The 21222-nt window shown below is 39.0% G+C and overlaps 1 protein-coding gene across 2 annotated transcripts in view; it reads right to left on the bottom strand.

The window, feature by feature from the left end:
• The window catches only part of GRID2 (glutamate ionotropic receptor delta type subunit 2), a gene marked incomplete at both ends in the record, with an annotated part of 691297 nt that overhangs the window by 50321 nt on the left and 619754 nt on the right, over positions 1 to 21222 (bottom strand). For both annotated transcript variants that reach the window (XM_079534493.1, XM_079534494.1), the window contains one exon: positions 9791 to 9957. In XM_079534493.1, coding sequence (XP_079390619.1) covers positions 9791 to 9957 — 167 coding nt within the window. The remainder of the gene's footprint in view (positions 1 to 9790; positions 9958 to 21222) is intronic.

Here is a 21222-nt window from a genome sequence, read left to right as displayed (position 1 = left end):
AGCAGTACAAATCTGTTGTAATTCCATGATCTGAAGGTCTTTTGCTAATTAAGTCACCCCAAACACAAAGAAATTGGTACAGCCAAACAATACAAGTCAGAGGGCAAGCTTCTCAGCCAGTTCAAGGCTCAGCTCCACACGATACCTCCTCCTCTCATGCAAAGCCAAGAAAATTCAGGCCTGGGTCAGGAACTCCTAATCCCTGCTCTCAAAGCCGCAAATCCCTTTTAAGTATTCTGCTACTTTTTGCTACAAATATGACTATAACAGAATTCTTGCTTTTTTTTTTTTTTTTTTTTTTTTTTTTTTAATTTTTATTTTTTTATTTTAAATCAGTTTATCTGTCCCTTGGGCTTTCTGTAAGAATCAGATCTCTTTAGAGACAGATGATCTTTCTGAGCATATTTAGGACTCCACCTACAGTACTACAGCCAGTGAAGTTATTTCCCCTTTTATGTTTGAAACCTCTCTGCCTTGTTGAGGGCACCTGTAATATCTACAGCAGTAAGGCAATGCAGGGACAGCTCTTCTTCACTGCTTTGGAAGTCTGCCTCTTTTTATTCTCTTCTTTCAGTTGTAGACAATAGTAGTAAATATAATGCAAAAAAATATATATTTTTAATTACAGTAAGCACAAAAGGATAATTACCTCTCCAGATGACTGTGCTTCCTCCAAGGTCCTAAACTGAAAGGGCCTTTAGATTCAACTATCAAACCCCCTGCATGCGTTAAGCGCATGTGAGGGAGAGATGTGCTCGTGTGCCATGATAAATTACTACCACTTGGACTTGAAGTTAATCAGGAGTGTAGGCACCCTCTTGGGCTAGGGCAGAGCCCCTCATTATATTGTGCCAGGACTGTAATGGACTGATTATTAAAATCCTTCTGTTGAGAGTGATCATTAGAGGAATACAATACAGCATTTGATTAACAGGAAGTCAAAGTAAGACATACTTTACTGACTCACTACCAGGCAGCAGAAAAGAGCCATTTCCAAATCCTTGAATATCAACTTAAAAAAAATTAGATATTTCCTGATGAATTCTGTTGTGCGGGATTATAAAACCTGCCTTGCACTCCTCTCCCTTTTTTTTTTTTTTTTTGGTTGGTCATTCAAAGCTCCTATTTAGTCTAATTTTATTCCATTTAATCTGTTGTTTTATTGAGCAATTTCATTGTTCTGATTCTGCATAAGACTCTTCCCTTACTCAGGAACTGCAGACTGTAATAACTGCAATCAAGGCAGTTCATTCTGACAAATGTGTCAGAAAACGACTGCTGTGACTTCGAAATATTGAAAGTGACTGATAACATAATGTACAAAGCAGAATAAATGCATACAAAAGGAAAGTCTTAGCTGAACTAAGTATGAACTAAATACAGTGTCAGAGACCTGCACTAAAAGCTCTACATGCAGGTGGGTACAGTGGCAAATTGCTAAATACACTCTGCAAAGTGTTTTATGAATAAAGTGGCAAGCACAGTTTTTCTTCGGCCATATCATTATCATTATTTTCTATTTGCACTCAGCTATGAAGTAGAATGAAGTCACGTTTAAGTACAAAACGTGGCTCTGAAAAGCACTTGGCTTTCATAAAAGTAATCAGATCTATGACAGCTAGGATCAAGTCCGTGATTTATTTTGGGCTAACCTTGCCCAGGTCAATGACCACAGTCCTTACCACTGCCAAGTCTTTTTCTGAATGTGGATGGAGCTCTTCAAACCTCATCCCCAGGACGTTTTTTTCTTCAGGGCTACAGAACAAAGTCTTTCCAACACCAGCTTCACCTTCCTTCGTGCACAGTACTAAGTAATAAAGAAAGTTCCCTCTATTCATCTCCATAAGTTGCGAGTGGCTGCTCTTCCTTGACCATACACTTCAGAAATAAAATTTCCAGCTTAGGTATGCATAAAACCTCAAATTGTCACAGCATCAAGTTCATTATTTACCAAAGCACATTTCAGCTTTGAAAACAGGCTTTATTTTCAGGCAAAAAACTTTCACTTTTATCTAGAAAACAGGGCCAGCTAAAGACTAGCTTTATGGTCCAGCTAAATGTCAATTACCATTCAGACTAACAAAATGGGTTAGGAAAGATCTAATATTCTTTACTATTTTGCTTCTTTTGCTCATCTTATCCGAAATTGGCTGACCAGTGCTATATGCAACTTAGGTCAAGAGCAACAACCTTTGGCAGACAGTGCCTCCATAGGAGTGGGAGAACTAAGACTTTATTTGTGACTCTGTAAACCAGACTGCTGCTCAGCTGGAGCCCTCCTATATGCTGGAGAAGCTTTGCACTCACCTTACACCTTCCTGGCATCTGCAGGCAAGCCAGCTGTCCAGTTGTATTGGAGGGAGCAGTTATACCTGCTCCCCTCAAGGCTGATGGACGTGAGTACAAGAGAAGGTGGCCACAAAAACTGGGAAGTGCTCCAGTAAAGTGTGTGTTAACCACATGCATAATCTCTTCATTAGAGATTCATAAAATGGAAAGGTCTCAGAGGAAAGCCACTTGCTGAGACTTCTTTTAGCTTTACTGTCATCAGATTTATAACTAAGCTGCTCCAAATTCTGCAGCCATGCACTTGTTCTATAAAATTTTAAAACACATGAGCAACTTAGCTTACAATAAATGTTACTTCCATGTAGTTAAATTAGCAATGCTTCTGCCACTGATTGTCAGCACACACCTCTTTGGGCAATATCTGGTCATTTTACAAACTGAGCCCAAGGTGCTTAAGGCTACAAAGTTTTTTAAGAAATAGCTTGCAAAGTGATTTCTATTGGCAATTTTAACACATTTTAATAATGTTTTCATTGGAATAGTTCAGGGATAGTAATGAGGGATTTATAAACATCTTATCTGGCTTGCTTTTCTAAAATTTTGAAAACAATGCCCTTTCTGAAAGCAAACAGTAACAAGGTAAGTAAGAAGGTGCCTTTTTTTTTTTTTTTAACAGCACCTTGTTCACAGTGAGCAGCAAACTCCTTCACATACATCAGATAAAAAAGTGCAATCCCACAAAAAGCAGATGAGCTGTTCTCTAATTTTCATAGCTCAATGCTGAATGAATGCAACAAAGTCTAATGATTTTCCCTCATGCCATTCTTCCTGAAGCTACTGAGTGCTGCTACTTCTGCATCCTTTAACTTACCCTCATCAATTAATATTACAGTATAGTTTAAAAGCGCACTAATCTGCTGGCTGCTGTTACATATTTTCATTAATACATTTTCCATTATGTGCATGCTGTAAATTTCAGACTTGCTGCAGAATCTTTTAACTCACCCCAACAGTTAGTATTACAGCATATTAAAAAGTTGCTAAAGTCTGTGTTTCTGTCTCTCTCAGTTTCTAATAATGAATTTATCGTGGACGTGAAATCTTCACGGCATGGAGGTTAATTGCAGTTAATCTCAGAGGAAGTTGGTCAGGAACAAGGAAGGTGGACATATTTTGAGGCCTAGGATCTCACGTAACTTTTAGTTTCACTCCTTCAAGCCTCGTGTACAGTTACAAAATTGGAATGGAATGTGTTAGTTTTTATGACTGTTAAATACGTATTACATTGGTGTGTTACTACAGGTGTTATTACTTCACATCCTGCTTATCATCAAAACTATCCTGTTACTACATCCTACCTTTAAGTTAACTCTTAACAGCGACAATGTATGAGTTAATTAATATTGGATTCTCATGTCAAATTGCTCTGACATCTGGAACAAACTTTCATTTTTACCTCCACTGTAATTTCAGTTACATGAACTTGTCTACATGAACTTGTTCTAGACCATGAACACGATCTAAGGTCTGGCTCAAAGAATTAAATATTTCCATTTAAATACAGGGTTTGCTTCAACTCCAATAATTCCCGCAGTTTTCTACAAGAATAAAAGTGGAGAAAGGGGTTTTACTAGCTTCTCTACTGTGTTTCTCCAAGTCCAGCACAGAACAGCATTAGAATTCTAAGCAAATAATGGAGGCAAAGCAAACCTGAGCTTCTACTCACGCATCTACTATTCTTCAGATGATCTTTGTATTTAACTATGAAAAATCCACTTAGATCATGAAGGCCAGCCTTCTGGAAGGTTAGGAGGGTTAATTTCCCCCTATCTGGCAAAAGGATAAATGAGAAAGTAAGAGACATTCACTTGGATTTTCATTGAAAATATAAATGCGGGGGCAGTTTCCTTAAAGAAAGGAGTACATAGTCCCAAGGTCTCAAAAAAAAAAAAAAAAAAAAAAAAAAAGGTACTTGGGAAGGAAGCAATTTTCCCTACACTGTAGTCTTTGGACATCAGTGACCTCCAAGACACAGAATGAAAACTCGAGCAGGGAGAATTAATAGCAAGGAGGCAGGATGAAGACATATTTATGACTCAGGGCAGGAACTTTCTAAACCCCAGAGTTTTGCTGATGAGATAAAAAAGGACAAGAAAAAAAAAATCCATACTATTTTATTTAAAGCATATCCCCTAATGATTTGTGAAAGGGAAGTCAAACTGTGCACAGTGGCTCTCCTCCTTGCCTCCAGAGTTTTGGACATCTGAAAATGCAACAGCTTGCTGCTAGCAAGGTGTCTTAGAGCTTGTTGTGGGGAAATCGATATAAATCTCCATTTCTTTTTCCCCAAGACAGAAAGAAATGTCTGACTTCTTCAGCTGAACCACAAATTCTTTGTGACTCTTTGTGATTTATGCCAAATTAAATCTGCAGTTCTGCAGAAGCTACATGGTGGCTGTGCCTGTCATGCAATGTGCCATTGCATACCCCACCCCTAATAAATTAATACCAGGATGTGTGTCGCTGCTGCTTCTCCTTCAGGCACAAAGACAACTTCAGGTGCCTGGGAACTCAGCCAGGGTCAGCATTGGTTGGGGAAAACAGCTGACCAACAATGAGCTGAGTGCCATATTACTGGCTCCATTGGCAATTTTGCTTTCCCCTCCTGCCCCCCCTACTCTCTCTGATTCCTTTTAAATAAAAGTGAAGTCATTGAGGCAGATCACATATGAATGCTCTAGGAATATAAGAAATCTAGCACAACTCTGGCTTAGTTTTTCAGTGGTACTGAGTCTTGACAGCTGTGAGTTACTTAAGTGAGAGTCTGGCTTCCTACGAGTGTGAAATTAGTGTTCCCTTTGCTCATAATGTACTTGCCAGGACAGCAGAACAAGAACGTTCTCCAGCAGAGGAAGGGGGACAGGAACAGGATCTGAGTGCTTCCCCATTGCCTCCTACTCAATCCCTCCAGAAGCCAGCCCCTAGCACCACACCTGAACTATTGCAGCTGCACTGCAGGCAGCATGGGACATGCTGTGAACTGCTCTGAAAGATCTTGCAATTATATTTATGCCTCCCAGGGGTCAGTGGAATTTTTAGAGCTTTGGACTGAAAAGACTTAACAGGTGTCAAATTTAATGTCAGCACACTGTTCCTCACAAACCAAATGAGGCTTCCTCTTCAAAGTCTCCTACTGAATTTGACAGTTCATATTATTAAAGCCCCTGTCGTTACTTTGTAAGAAAAATGAGACAGAGAAAGCTGATGTGCTGCATGAAGGCTGCCGGTGTTCAGAAGGTGAAGCCTTAGTAACAAAGACAAGGGGACAACAGTCTACTCACAGACATCAACTGGCTGCCTAATAGCATGGCCAGGTGCAGTTGTTAAGATCTGACACATGAATGAAGTCATAAGAATACTACAAGTCCCTCACTCAAACATTAGCTACAGCATTCTCTACACTACTAGCACTACAGCCACACACTGTTCTTTGGATAAACCTGAAGAATCTGTTTTCAGAGGCAACAATAAATAGAAGGGTCACAGCAACTGCGTGGGACCTCGGAGGGCCACCTCCCCATCCCAAGATATTAAAAGGGCAGCTTCACTCTGCAGTCAGACTGCTTGCTGTGACTCACATTGTAGTTATGGCCTAGAAGAGACCTTCTGCACACGGAAAAGAAAGGTCTGAAAGATCAGTTTCCTTGCAGTGCTTTCAGGCAGACACCTTTTTTTTTATATTAAGCCATACCAACAAAAAGGCTTTTTTAAAGTATATTCATACTGCATCTTGAATGACATAACTTTACTCATCGGAAATGGTTTATACTCCCCTAAAATGTTAGATTTTATTCAGGATAGAGGGAATAACCCTATACAGATTTTCATCAAGCTTGAATTTGTAATTAAAATTCTGAGTTTAAATTCCATTAGTTCAAATATATGGCAGAACCCTCTTCTCTCTGAAGATTAGAGGCATCACTTCACACCTGTAAAATTACAAACAAGTGTACTGTCATCACCATGCTCCAGGCACTGCAGCCTCTATGCTTGAATCTGTCAGTCCCCCAGAGGATCACATAACAGACATCCCAAACATATCATATGTTTGGAAATCCCAAACATATCATATGTTTGGAAATCCCAAACATATCATATGTTTGGAAATCCCAAACGTCTAAGCCTCACCACAGTGCTATCATGACAGCAACTCATGCCCTGCAGCCTGTGAGAGAAGGGGAGAGTATTGACATATCTCTATCTCTTTTCCTGTTTCTCTGGGAATGGCCTGAATCTTCAGAAAAGGTATTTATAAGTCTTAAACTCATGCTCATGCTTCCTGTTCTGAGATCAAAATCTCCTGTAATCTTGCTAGACCATCTACAGCTACACCCTAGGGATTTAACTCTATGCAGCTTATGTGTTTATATGAAATTTCATAAAAGAGAAGCCCTGCATTTTCACATAAATATATTTATTTGGGGAAAGATTGAGAAATGCCAATATATTTCAAACCAGTTCCCTACTGCATTAAAGAACGTGAAATATTCATGTGAACATTTGCTAATCCCACCCAGTGAAATCTATTTCCCTTTCTATTTAGCATGCAGGCTGCATCAGCTGGAGGTTGTTCAGTCTTTTCATTAGGAAGAAAAGCAAGGATGATTTGTGAAAACCACATGGAAGTAATCATAAGAAACAGTAATGAAGATGTTTTAGAAAAAAAAAAAAAAAGAGACACCCTTGTAAGCTACCTTGTAAGCATGCTTTCTCTTCCACGTTTTTGTTTCTCATACAGTGTTTCGCAGATTCAAACTGTAAATTTATATTTATGGACATAATTAGAAATGCAATATAATAACCTCTTATAATACAGAAATAAAGATATAAAGGCAGCACAGACATTTGCAGAGCATACATCTCAGGCTCTCTAAATTCTTCAGTAGGCAGTTTAACTCCAAGCAAATTCCAGTTTCTCTGTTCAGCTATTAGTCTTGATAATGCAATGAGTTATTTTCTCAGCAGTCTTAAGTTTAGCATATCTGCCCAGACCCTCTGGTGGCCAGAGATCTCACAAATTATCACTTTCTTCAACCACCTGAACTCTCAGAACTATAGCAGGAATCTGAAAATGAGGAAGTCAGAGTGCCTATGATCCCCAATTCCACCAGGAAAAATCATCCAACCTTGGGAATTCATTTATGTCCCCTTATGTTGTATATTTCATAAGAATTTAACGGAAATGGCATTTAGTTTCCATGGAGAGATGGTAATATTTAAATATTGCTTCAAAGATCCTTGGATAAAAAGAGCTATATATGTGCAATTTTTTTTGCTCTTTCTGCTTTCCTACACCTCCAAAATATAATACAGTGAAATTTTGTTATGAAATAAAGTTATACTTGAGAACATCATGCCTGCACAGACTAATGATCCAGAAGTTCCTAAAAGCATCAGAAACTGTAAGCCAATCTATCCAGGTGTTGAGTACTGCAGTGCAGAAGATCGTCTTTTACCAGAACCAGAAACGACCATTTCCCCAGTGTACTGAGACCTACAGTAACTCTAGAAATGATGTCAGAAATCATTCCTAGGGGGCAGTTTGGTTATATCCACCTTGACTAGCAGAGCAAAGGTGAGGAGGACAAGGAAACCTCACCTGTCTGGGTATGAGCCAAGCCATGCTAGTTGGCAAGTCCACTGTATTTATCAGTAAATCAGAAAATTTGAAGATGGGTCCTCTGAAGAATACGACTAAACATCTTGACTAGCACCTGAGAACTCTAGCAGCTGGAAGACTACAAGAATAAATTTTGCAACTTTGTTTTGCCTGGAAAACCTGAATACAACAGACATTTAATAGACTCAGCCTGGTCATGGTCAGAATATTAAAATATTCAGTAGATAATTGCCTCTAATGCTAATTATAATACATACAGCAAATACCTGTCATTGAATTAAACTTATTGTTGATCTAGTGATTTGCTGTATTATATGACTTCCCACATCAGCCAAAAAAAAAAAAAAAAATCAGCCAAATCATTCCCAAAATAGAACAGAATTTAAAGAATTTAAGCTTCCCCTGTTCATGCAGTGTGTGTGAGCAGACTGATTTCTCTGAATCTTCATACTGTTACACACTGATTACCTTTTCCTGTTCTATGGAAGGCAGACTGAAGGCAAAGGCAAGAGCTTGACAGAATCACATCAGTATGACGCAGGGGTCCAACAATACTAATTCCATCATAGCAACTGTAAAATTTTGTTACATACATCTAGTGCAAACGAATATAAACTGGGTTAAAAGAATAGGTCCAAAATGAAAAATGATCATGAGATTAGCCCACAACTTCTCCTAATAGTTAGAGCACAGAAATTATTTTTCTAAAACAAGTCTGGTCATTTTCTACATTTCACACATATCCTAATACTGCATCCAGTTCTGGAGCCACCAAGACAAAAAGGACATGGAGCTGGGGGAGCAGGTCCAGAGGAGGGCCACAGAGGTGATCAGAAAGCTGGAGCACCTCCCCTGTGAGGACAGGCTGAGAATTGGAGGCTCTTTAACCATGAAGAACAAAAGAATCAAGGGGGACCTTACAGAGACCTTCCAGTACCTGAAGGGGGCCAACAGGAAAGCTGGGGAGGGACTTTTCAGAAGGGCAGGGAGGGACAGGATGAGGAAAAAGTATTTTAAACTGCAAGAGGGTAGATTTAGACTAGAAATCAGGAAATTCTTTACCGTGAGGGTGGTGAGACACTGGAACAGGTTTCCCAGTGAGGTTGTAGATGCCCCTTCCCCTGGAAGCAGTCAAGGCCAGGCAGGATGGGGCTTTGAGCAACCTGGTCTATGGGAGGTGTCCCTGCCTGTAGCAGGGAGGTTGGAAATAGATTATCTTTAAGGTCCTTTTAAACCCAAAGCATTCTACGATTCAGGAAGCAATAATGGAATGAAGCATGAACACTGCAAAGGCACAATACATACAATTTAGTATTTTGGAATCTAGTAGCAACACAATATGTATAGAGATCTCTTTTTTGTAGCCAAAGACACATTGGTACTGAGATCAGCATCTAAGCTTCTGGGTTCTAACGCAGGTCTTTTCACTGAAATATCAGATGTATCTGTTCATCTCTTTCAGTTTTCCATTAGCACCCAAGTTTACCTTATTCTTCTTAAGAAAAGGCTTTTGTATTAGGAAGAATTATTGTTCATCTAAAACAAATGCATCAACTCTTTTCTCATTTTCCAGCTGATGAAGTTTAGCCTATCTCATTAATGCTTTCCAAGAGAAACAAGAGCAACCCAAATAAAAGCAATATGAAGTATATTTATGGAAGTTTATAGGAAAGTGAACAACCTTGTATCTCTGAAAAAGGGAATGTCTATGCTGTGAAGACAAAATCCTTTCCTGTCACAGAAAATTAAATTAAAAGAAAGGTCAGTAGTTCAGAAAGACCTTCTCTTAGGACCTGTTCTGTTTCTCCTCTAAGCCCTTACCTTTGTGAGAAGACATCTCGGTAGGGGCTGCCATGCTGCAGTGCAATTCCATATCCTCTGTCCGCCACAGTGTTCCCAACCGTGTAAAAAGAGCAGTCTCCATCATTGATAGCCACATATTCCAGCACTGCTGCATCCCATACAAAGGCATAGTTCCCATGTTTCACCTGCAGTAAACAAAGCAAGATCTTAGATGATGGGCTGCCAAGTCCAAAGGGAGGCCAACGCACAGGTAAAATGGTGGCAGCTTCGGCACAGTCTGCCATTTAAAGAGACTGACGTTTGAGTGCCTAACAGTTGTCAAAACAAAAAAATGCACCAAGACTGGTACCATGTGGTGCTTTGGTTGAGCAGCTCAGCAAAAATGGAAGAAACACGATTAGAGAGCAACATGCTATCAATGAAATAGTACCGTGCAGGAAACTTTTACTTTCCTTGCTCAGGGTACAAGAGGAAACATCAGGCTTCCTCCATCAGCATCACATTCCACCCCAAATCTTGCACCGAGTTTTTCCTTTGAACCATTAAAACAACCACTTAGAGGGAAGACAGGTATTTGCACTGGGTGAAGTATGAGAGGGTATTTGTAGGTATCCAGATGGAAGAGCACAGTTCAGGATGGTGCACATTTCAGTCATGTTTCAAGATGCTGTAGATGGCATGAGCACTCATTTGTTTTCTGGACTGTGTGCATGATTGTGGGCCAGATAACATTAATAAGATTTTTTTTTCCCTGTTTTTATTTTCCTCCCCTCACAGCTAGAGCCAACACGAAGGATTTTACATATCTCCAAACAATTTTGTACAGCAAGAACATGTTTAGAATTTATCTTAAACAGAATGACTTACAACTCCTTATCTCCCTAAGCTTTTGGAATAATATTTTAATAACCACGATGTTTGAGACATATCTTTTTTTTTAAAACTAATATATGGAATGCATACAAAATTTTAGAACATATTCAGAAAAAAGCTTTCAAAAACAGACATGCTGTCTAAACAAACCCTTCCCTATTTCAATAAATTTTCACTTTCCAGTCAAAACAGTTCTTTCTAAAAAGCCCACTCCTCTATATCCTGTTCCAGATCATTTACCAGTTTCCTGCTTCGCTGGTCTCTACATTAGAGCTGAAGAATTACTTTGCTTTCCTCCTGCCCGTCTGCTTGGCTTCACTCAGTGTTTTCCCCATGCCATCTTAGCCAGCTACACTGTAAAACTAGGCTGAACCCATTGACTTTGTACATCTAATGGGAATAAATATGTGACAGCTAAGTGAAAAGTAAACAAAATACAAAAAGGCCATCTGGGGCCAAGCAATCCAAAGAGAATTCAAAACCAAGTCAGCATATCAAGATAAGCAGTGTCAGTACATCATTTAGATTAGGCTTTGACAGTGTAGATTATGTTTTTAAAGACTGTTTACACATAAAAGTTACTGAAGCAAGCCAAACTGGCTGCTTGCTCACAAGATGTAGTGCACAAGAAACTATTGCATTTGGGACACATTCCTTCTCATGCATAATCAATCTGAATTAGACACTGCAGGCCCAGGAAGGGAACACTTCCTTTTTGCATTTGTAGACATGGTAGTGGGGGTACACATGTAAATACCAGAGCAGAAAGGAAGCTGTATTATCTGTGGGCTCTGAATGATTGGCAGGATGTTGTAAGATATTACTCTGTAAGATATTATTCTGTCAACGTCTGTGTCTCAAAGTTTGCTGGGGACACCGATGGACTTGTTCAAGTCCAGACAAGTCCCGAGCAAGGACGGTGAAAAACTCTGTCTTAAGGAGACAGATGGACAAGTCCAGGCAAGCCCTAGGCAAAGGTTGTGAAATCCTTTGTCTGGGGGAACGCAGATGGGCAAGGCCAGGGGCAACGAGAGCGAGATGAACTGCAGCTAAATAGCTGTGAAGTGCTCCTTTGTGTGGACCTATCTCAGGATGATGGGCCATCTTAGAGGGTACTCAATGACTCTTGCTCGAAGCCCATCCTTGTCACGTAGGCAGGAGAACAAGGAGGATAAAAGAGGAACTGAAAACCACGAGAGGGGGAGAGAGAGGAATTCCGGAAGATAGAGGGATTCCTGAAGATTGAGGTGATTCCTGCATACTGTTGAACTCTCCTGAGCCTGCTGCCGGACTGCTGTTGCTGCTTCAAGAATTGGCTCCTCGACTTCCTCGTCTACCTGCCTGCTCCCCAAGTCCGGCCACGCTGCTGCTCTCCGTCTTCTGCTGCGTTCTGCCCGTGACCTTCAAACACCGTGCAACGGGACCGCTGCTGGATCCTGCTGGTGACTATCCCCGCTTTACGCAACTGCTGCTTCTTTTCCATCTTTTCTATCGCCCTCCTTCCCTTCCCCGTCTCCCTGATTAGGTCTTAGTAATAAACTGGATGCAACAACATATGAACCGTTGTTTCTTAATCTCACACCGGGTATACAGATATTAAAGAACCTCATCTCCCTCCTATAAATTGGAGCGAGACAGATGTTAAGAATTATTTTCATAATGCATATACATACATGAATGCAGGACAGAACACTTTTTATTTGCATGCTCTGAAAATGGTCAAAAATGCTTTTTTGTCTCTCACTAGAGGTTTAAGTCTAAGTCTATCTAAATAGCCAGGGAATAAAGGATACAAATGAACTCACTGTTAACAATACAACTTGCATTCTTATCCTTGAGGCATCACAATTTACAAAGCGTCTACTAGCTCAATTTTGTGCCAATGTATTTACTCTGTACTTATTCTTCCTAAACACACTATTTAGCTAAGAAATAGAGTGACTGAGGAAAAAAAAAGTGCTTTTGGGGAGTATTAGAAAGGATACTTGGCCTGGAAGGCCAAAGAATCATGGTGAGCAGGCAGCAAGAGAGGAGAGGAGGAGGCAAGAACAGAGAGGATCAGAATGGCGTAAATAGATCCTAAAAAGGATCAGATGAACTTTGCAACAAAAACAACACATACAAAAAAGAAAGAAATAAAAGAGGGGTTCAAGTAGACAAGTGGTTTTACATAAAGGAAGTAACCTTTGGGGCTCTTTTTTGAAGGCTATGTTAGATCACGCTTTGGTCCTACCTCACCCTTTTAATACCCTGTGGTAGTGAATTCATGCAAGTGCTTATAAAGAAACTGCTCAGGTGGTCACGAAAAATTCTCGATTTGGATGCCTTTCTGTAAAACAACTCACAGTGAGAATATATAAAAGTAGTAAAAGCACTTACTGTCAATAATACCTGTGATGAAGTGGTGTATATAATATCCTTAGAGCGGATCTAATAATATCGCTGTTCAGGGTCCTGCAAAGACTTTATTTCTCACTGATAAGATCACAGTGAGTCTTGGTTAATGCGCAGGAGGCAGGAAAGGGAGATTGAAGGGCCAGATGGCATCATCCCAATCATCAACCTTCAACACACGATTGCTTCATGCAGTAAAATACACTCCTAGAATTTCTGCCCTATTCATTTACAAATCTACGGAATTCAAACCCAGGGAGTAAATCTCAGTTGAAATTGTTGTGCTTACAATTGCTCTCTTTATGGAACTGTCCCTTAGGCTAACAGATTTTATTGCTATTCCATACATTTAGTTTTACTATTTTTTTTTTTTTTTAAATAACATTTTTTGGTCATTCTGAGTTATTTTTCCTTGTATAATTCAAAATACTCAATTTTGAAGCTGACAATTTTCAATTATCAATCAGCTTTTCTGTTACTTAGTTCAGCTGAATGATACTAATAGAGCTTTCTTTCATCTTCTCTTGCAAATCTATTATTTCAGTCCTCCCATTACCAGTAACACTACTTTTGAACTCTCTCCAAATCGCATTTTTTGGTATGAGAATAAAATCTTGTCTTGCTAAGAATCAGGATGATCAGCTCAGGAGGAATTTAATTCCATTTTTAACATATATTTCTGGAGATTCACAGATCAACTGTCTGTCCATGGATATTTCACATAGATTCAGACTTGTTTTAGTGTAAGATCATAGAATAATAGAATATCCTGAAGTGGAAAGGACCCAGAAGGACCACTGACTACAAATCCTGGCTTCACACAGGATTGCTCAAAATTCAAACCAAAGATCTAAGAATAAAGTTTTGCTGGAGTAAAGCACATCTTGATAGTTTTCAGATTTGCACCTACAGAGAATGGGTAGCTATAGAAAAAAGCCACAATGCTTAAGGAGGAGGGAACTTCAGAACAAAAAGTCAATTATATTGACTTTTATGTACTTCCCTCCTGATGTTCATGAAAAGCACAATTTTTTTTAGCTTTGCAATAACCGTGCTCCACTTCTGCCCTCAAAATGAATAGCAAAAGTTCCAGCTCTGCATAATGGAAAAAAATAAAAATTAAGGAGCTTACAGTCAGCCAATTATGGGGGCTAGACAAAAGAAGAAATAGCGTTTTGTAATGGGTGGAGATCTCCATCCCTTGTTCTTCATTTCCACATCATTACGTTGTTGTTTTGAATTAAGATAAAGACATTTTAGGATGGTGGCAAATCTGAATGCAGCTCACACGATTCCCCAGTGCAGGGTAGCCATGGAGGCATTTGTATATGGTTGGCATATTCCCGTTCAACAGCAGCCCAAGCCTTGCAGCCTGCTAGTACACAGAAAACCAACATTGCCCTTCCCATAGCAATATGCCTGTCAGCATGGCTTGGGCTCAAAAGATTTTGGAATATCTGTTGACTATTGCAACAAAAACAAAAATAAGAAAATTGTTCATAAAGGTATTTTGAACTCATGCACTGAGCTGGTCATTAACCAAAGCCTGGAAGGTTGGATGGTACCAGGCAAAATGCTTGACTTCACTTCTAGCTTTGTGAGCAATTTCAAGGGAGTTACTGGAGAGAGAACTGTTACAAAGAATAGGAGCCATCAGCACATAGATGGCAAAATTATTTATCTAAGACTGTTCCATTTCTATGTTCCATCACTGCACATTTACAATGTTTTTATTTGAAGTCCTGCCTGTAGATATTAGCAGAAATTTATCCTTGATGATTCCACCAAGAACCAGTTGAGTTACACAAGCATTTAAAGCCATTATGCTGCTGCATATCCACATATTTTATACCAACGCTGATGTGGGTAGTATTTCTTCTCACAGCTAACCTTTTCATGCAGAGTAGGCTGAATAACATATCTGTGTACTACGCCAGCATTGTAAATTTCAGGAAAAATAATTTTTTATTAAACAGCAACCAATGACTGCAATTTTTCAGACCTAAATTCTTCAGTAATCTCTCTTCTACATTTTCAAATCCCCTTTAAATTAAATAAGAGAGAAGAAATTCTCACAAAGGTAAAAAAAAATATAAAAGAAAGAGAAAGACAAACAGAATTGGCACTTATTTTTCATATCGATCTCTTAAATATTTCATTATACTTAAAATGTGTTACTTTCTATAAAAAGAAAAAATTGAAGCCTGAGAAATCTTAAGATTCAACTTATTAAAACTGTATTGCCAGAAAGTGATAGGACAATGCTGATTGGGCCCATTTTCTGAGTACGCTGTTCCTACAAAGCAGCGATGCTACTCCCGTGCAGCTCCATTGTAAGGCAGGCACCTAAGGCATATCTTTCCTCTCTGTGCACTATTCTCTGCCTATAAAGTTGTTAGGTGCCCTTCAGCCAAGAATGCATGAACAGCAGCAGATTTCTCACCTGCATAGCAGCAGCAGCTCCAGTTCTAACCTAATAACAATCAAGGGCACTGATTCATCACCCACTCCTTGAGCAGCACTCTCTCTGTGTTCTCTTTCTGTTCTCTTCTGTTGACCATTCCACTACACAGGGGAACCACAACACCAGATGCTGCTCGTCCTATGCCTAGCAATGAAGACTTGAGACATTGGCATATATAAATAATATATTTTCTGACAATTTTTACATGTTCCTTTATGTAAGTGGTAGCTGCAGACCGCAGAGGGCTGTGCTTCATTCTACAAAGCATCTTTGTGATGCCTCTTATTAGATGAGGAGCGAAGAAAAGGGAACAAAAGCAAAAGAATATTTGCAAATGTATGAGTGAGAGCTAATATACATAATGTGGATATTGCAATCTGAAATGGGAAAAGGCAAAGACAAAATTTGTGGTAGGAGCTTAAATCTATATTTCTGTGCTGCCAGATGTTGCCAAATAGCTCGATGGCATCCGCAATGAAGGTTTTTAAAAACAGAGGGGAATGGAGACACTTTGATCTCCATAATCCTCCTGCAAGAGGCCAATCAAGTTGCTGTCTATTAGGCTGAAGCAAAGGACAAATCTTTTGCCTTCAGAGAAATTCCAGTTTGCTCTTTTGTTTTCCTTCAGGAACAAAGATTTCAAGTCTTATAGATCACAAAGGAAACAAATCTGGATAGTCTCTCCCAGATCCCAGAGAAATAAAATCTCATATCACAATTTTATACAAGACTAAATCCACTAATTTAGAATCCTCTTCAGATTAAACCATCCATAGTTCTTAATTACAGTGTTGGAGCTTCTCGTCCCATACTCTCTCGCAGTACAGCATCTGTGGCTGACCTACATAATCTGAGTACAATGCAGTCATGCAGTCAGAGAGGAATAAAACAAACCTGTTAGCTCTGTGGTTACAGGATGGTTTTGTATTCCCATAGCGATAGGAGAGTACAGAATAAAAATTTCATCTATATATAAAACTAATTAAATAACAATAATTAAAAAAAACCCTTGAGATGTCATTTTGCAGGCTCCATAGAAAGATGTTTAAATTCAGTGACCACATTTTGACAAACACTGAAAATTATTCTTTGTACTTCATCAAACAGGAAAGTGCCAAATCATTTCTAAAAGAATTATAGAATTTAGCAGCCAGGAGTGAACAGCAGCAGGAAATGAACCTCTGGGGAGCCTCAGGGAAGAAAGAAGAGGTTAGAAATCCCAACCTCATCTCCTCTTCTGCATGAATTTATCTTTTATTACATTGGCATCTCAGTTTCACTGGCACAGCTATTTGCTCCAGATAAAAGTTAATCAAGAGAAGCATTGATTCCTTTCATGCAAGCTGCCACCAACTTCTCGAGAAAAGCCTCACAATCACACATACTTTTGTTAGACCTAGAATAATTGATCTGGAGTTGGAAGAATTACTGAGGCATGAGAGTGCTGTGATGAGAGGGAGCCTTTGTGTTAGACAGCTTTTCCCGTGCTTAATGCAGTCACCTTTTGCCCCTGCACCTGAAAGTTAATAACTGGAGTAAAACAGAGTGGAGGGCAAAGGTACAGTTTCTGAGTGCAGTGGGAGAATGGAGTCAAATCTTGCCCAGGTAATCACAGCAGAGCACTAGAAAGGCATCTGGTCGCACTGGTCATTGACATGAAGCTGAACCACAGGATCATTACAGCTGCTGGTAATTTCAGATGGAAGGGAAACAGGGAAAAAACACAGAAAATAAAGAACCAGCCAGGCAGGCCTTTCAGAAGTAAGGAACCTATTTCTTTTGTTATCACCTTCTCATTTACTTCATGACAAATCAGTGCTATGAGTATTACTGGAGACTATTTTAAGTGTATCACCACTGAAGTTCCGTAGCAGAAATGCTAAGTCAGGCAGTTAAGTACCTGGTGGGAAGGCAGGGCCAGCCCAGGGGTGCCCAGGTGCATGCAGTAGTGGAGCCAGGATCCACCCCTTCCCACAAGGGGTTTCTTGCTGGAGATCCCTGCATACCTGAGGCCTTCTGAAGTAGTTTGTTTTCCCTTATTTCTTTGCTCACAGCATTTGCATTTGAGCAAATCCTCACTTGCTGCAGCTTAGGATCTTGCTACTCCACTGTTACTGTTGCGCTTTCCATTGCACAACAAGGTCACATGCAGAACTGCAACAAAACCATTTCAGGTTCCTCAAATACTTAGACCTGTGGAAACCACGTGGCAGTCTCATTAATGAGACAAGCTTACTAAGGTGACTTCTTGATGTATTCATATTTTTGGGGCAGCTAATCTACAGTGAAAGAACACTTATCTGTGTACACTCCCACATTTTAAACCTCTTCGTTTAGGTGAAAAAGTAAAATTCTGTAGGTTAGAGTATAAGAAAAAAGCCAGGCATAGATGAATTTAGAGAAACAGCATCCCTCTTCAAATTAATTCAGTCCTGTACAATGCTAGCTTTTGTCCCACACTTGGTTCTGCTATGCTTTAGAATGGAATCAGAATCCATATAACTGCAATTCTTAGACATGATTTCTTATCCAAAGAAATACTTATTCAATGCCAACCGCAAAGTTAAAAAACCACACACAAAAGAAATTACTCATCAACACCATTCTTAGCTGAAAAAGTACTTCAAGCACAATAAAGTTCTTTGCAAAACCACCTATATTACTGAAAAATCCTGAAGTGAAAGCTTACTTGAGGAAAAAAAGTTTCTTTTTAGAAACTTACTTTAAAGAATCTGATGTAATCTTTAGGTTTTTGCATTACTTGAACAAGAGCTCTCCCATATTCAGAGTGATAGTCGGATTTGAGACAGTCCTTGAGTCACACAAGGTAATTAATCTCCTACCTATCTTGTTTTCTAAACCTTCTTAGCCTTCACTTTTTGATAAGGTTTCCTGATGCCAGTCCACTATGCCAACACAGGCTTGTCAACTCTTTAGAGAATCTCTCCGAGTGCATTTTAGTCCTCACAAAAGACACTCTGAACCTAGAGGAAAGAAAATTAGTCAAATCTAGGCTAAGGTTTTCATTTTCTTTTGCATACCAGGACCCATAGGCAGCAGAAGGAGTTGCAGGAGGACTAGCAGTGCAGCATCAAAACGCTTACAGCCTGTGTCTGAAAGTGTATGCAACTTCGCTCATCTCTGAGCAGTCACCTCTTCTTATCCAAGGCTACAACACTGCACACAAAGTGCAAAACACAGACTCCTATTGTATCTGTCTCTAATTCATCCTGACCTGCCCATACATGATAGGTGGTGAGACACCAAATAAGAACTCACCTCTGACAGAACCAAAAAAAAAAAAAAAAAAAACCAACCAAAACACTAATTCCCTTACTCTACTGGATAATTTATTCAGGACAGATATTTTTAAAGAATGATTTCTAATCCCTTCACTGTCCTGAAAGTGCAATCAACAGAAATTCCTGGCCACCTGGCACAAACTCAGAGAGGTAAGTTAAGCAATGATGAAAATGATAAATGGAGCTGGACAGAAAACAGGGTTGGTTGTTTGTTTGTTTTTCCACAAGAATTTCCAAGATTCAGAGTTACAGGGAAATACTGGAAAATTTCAGATGGAAAATAAAATATGCTCCAGCGGGGACTTGCTTGTTTGAAAAGCTTGATCCCAAACTGCCTTATTGTCGTTGCAATGAAATAACATTTCAAAAGGAGAAAACATTTTGATCAAAACTTATAAGTTTAGCAAGAAAATATCCTACAAGGGGATGTTGGCAATTCTAGAGCTTCTGGATGCATGAATAATGATGTTTCGTAAAAAAAAAAATCTTGCAATTTCAGTTATTGTAATATTCCAGTGCAAAACAAACAAAAACGACAGCTCTAGTTCACTTGATCTTTGTTTGCAGGCATCTTTAAAAAAATATAAACATATAAATAAGATCAAGTAATATAATAAGTAATTGTTTTTCCTGCTTCACTCTAGATTTTGCGTTGGAAGATCTAGTTGCCATGATGACGAGAGCTTACATTGCACCTGAACCTTGCAAATTCAAACTCAGACACAATCTGTTCTGAAATCTTATCAGATCACAAACGAGAGGAATTACATTAAATGTAATGCAATTAGTCAAACAGTCTTACTTGTTTTCTTCATTTGAGCTTGATATGTATACTGTGTGCCCTTAGTGTGCTTTTAAAAATATCCAATACCATTGGGTTAAGTCCTAATATTTTTTCCTACTGCAGTAAAAAAAAAAAAAAAAAAAAAAAAAAAAAAAATCTTCAATCAGTGAAATAGGTGCACTGAAAATATTAAAGGAATGAAAAAAGTGATGGTACAGGAATTTTCAATTTAAATTGCTATGATACAATGCAACAAGGTGATTTGCCCTCTTAGAATAAAGAAGCACTTCGTGTAGAATTAGGAAAATAAGATGAGATTTCTTTGGTATATGCAGGCTGACTATTGTTGCAAATCAGGGTTCTGCATGTCTAGCACGGAGAGCAAAGCGCCCAGCTAATCTTGGTCACTGCTATGTATCTTTCTTAAGTGCATTAGATAGTTTCTTGACCAGGTCTATTGTATTGGCATACTTTTCTTTCCTTTGGTACTAATTTCTAAATGGAAAGCAAGAATATTCATCTTTACTTTCTAATGAAATATTACAGGGTGGTACACAGCTTCTCAAAAATTGGCGCTGAATTCTTGCCCAAATTTTCTGGAGAAGCAGCTGTGTGTGTGCATCTATGTGCACAGCTACAGTGTACGGGGGAATGGCAGGGTCTGCACACATACCTAGACAAACAGCTGTGCAGTATTTGTGCACAGATATATGTCCTTTCTCTGTTCGGTTACATTAACATCATATGCAATGCAATTGCACACATATGGGTTGTTGTTCTGAAAATATGATCCCTTCAGACACGAATGGAAGCCATATTTCCTACTGATGGACTTCTACATCAAATCCAGTGTAGCATTTGGTTGCTGTCTCATTCACGTTATGTTAAGAAAAAGTTCAGTTCACAAGATGGATACAAGAAAGCAAAGAGAATATAGCACTATGGAAACACATCCTCTCAATGGATGACACATAGGAAGAGAATATTTTAGGGTACCTGAAGATGATAAAAACAATATTTCCCTCACCTCTTTTGACTAAGTTACAGTTACTCTTAGTCATTTTTCAAAATATTTAGAGCTCAAACGTGCAGGTTCAATAGAAATCTAAGACCCAGAACAGGCATCCATGTTTGGAAGATATTGAATGAGTAGTTCAGTGGACTTTGTATCTACATGGGCTACACGATCAGACTGGAATAGGCCTAACGACATTCTAGCTGAATGAACTGAGAAATAAAACAGACCTGTAGAGATATAAAATACAACAAGAGCATAATAAAAATAAAAAAGCAGCAGAACGAGTATCATATGACACAGATTAAATCAGAACCACAACCACACAGTATACATAAAACTTGTCACAGGGTGTTAGAGACACCTCACAGCTTACAGATTTTATTGAGTAATAATACCCAAAATGCTGAAAGTGTTTTTGGATGTCTGCAGAATAAATCATGGAAAGATACAATAGAATTTGACACTGTATTTATCAAAAAACATATAATACACTCCAGGACGTAGAAAACTCCACTGGAGTTTTATTTTTAGAATGGGTTTATTTTTAGAATAAAGTTCAAAAAAAAATTTTTTTTTCCTCCATTTGACTAGGAATGGATCTGATGTCCCAGAATA

The sequence above is a fragment of the Tetrao urogallus genome, assembly GCF_951394365.1.
Source record: "Tetrao urogallus genome assembly, chromosome: 4".
NCBI classification, from domain to species: Eukaryota; Metazoa; Chordata; class Aves; order Galliformes; family Phasianidae; genus Tetrao; species Tetrao urogallus.
This window is presented reverse-complemented; position numbering and strand designations above follow the sequence as displayed.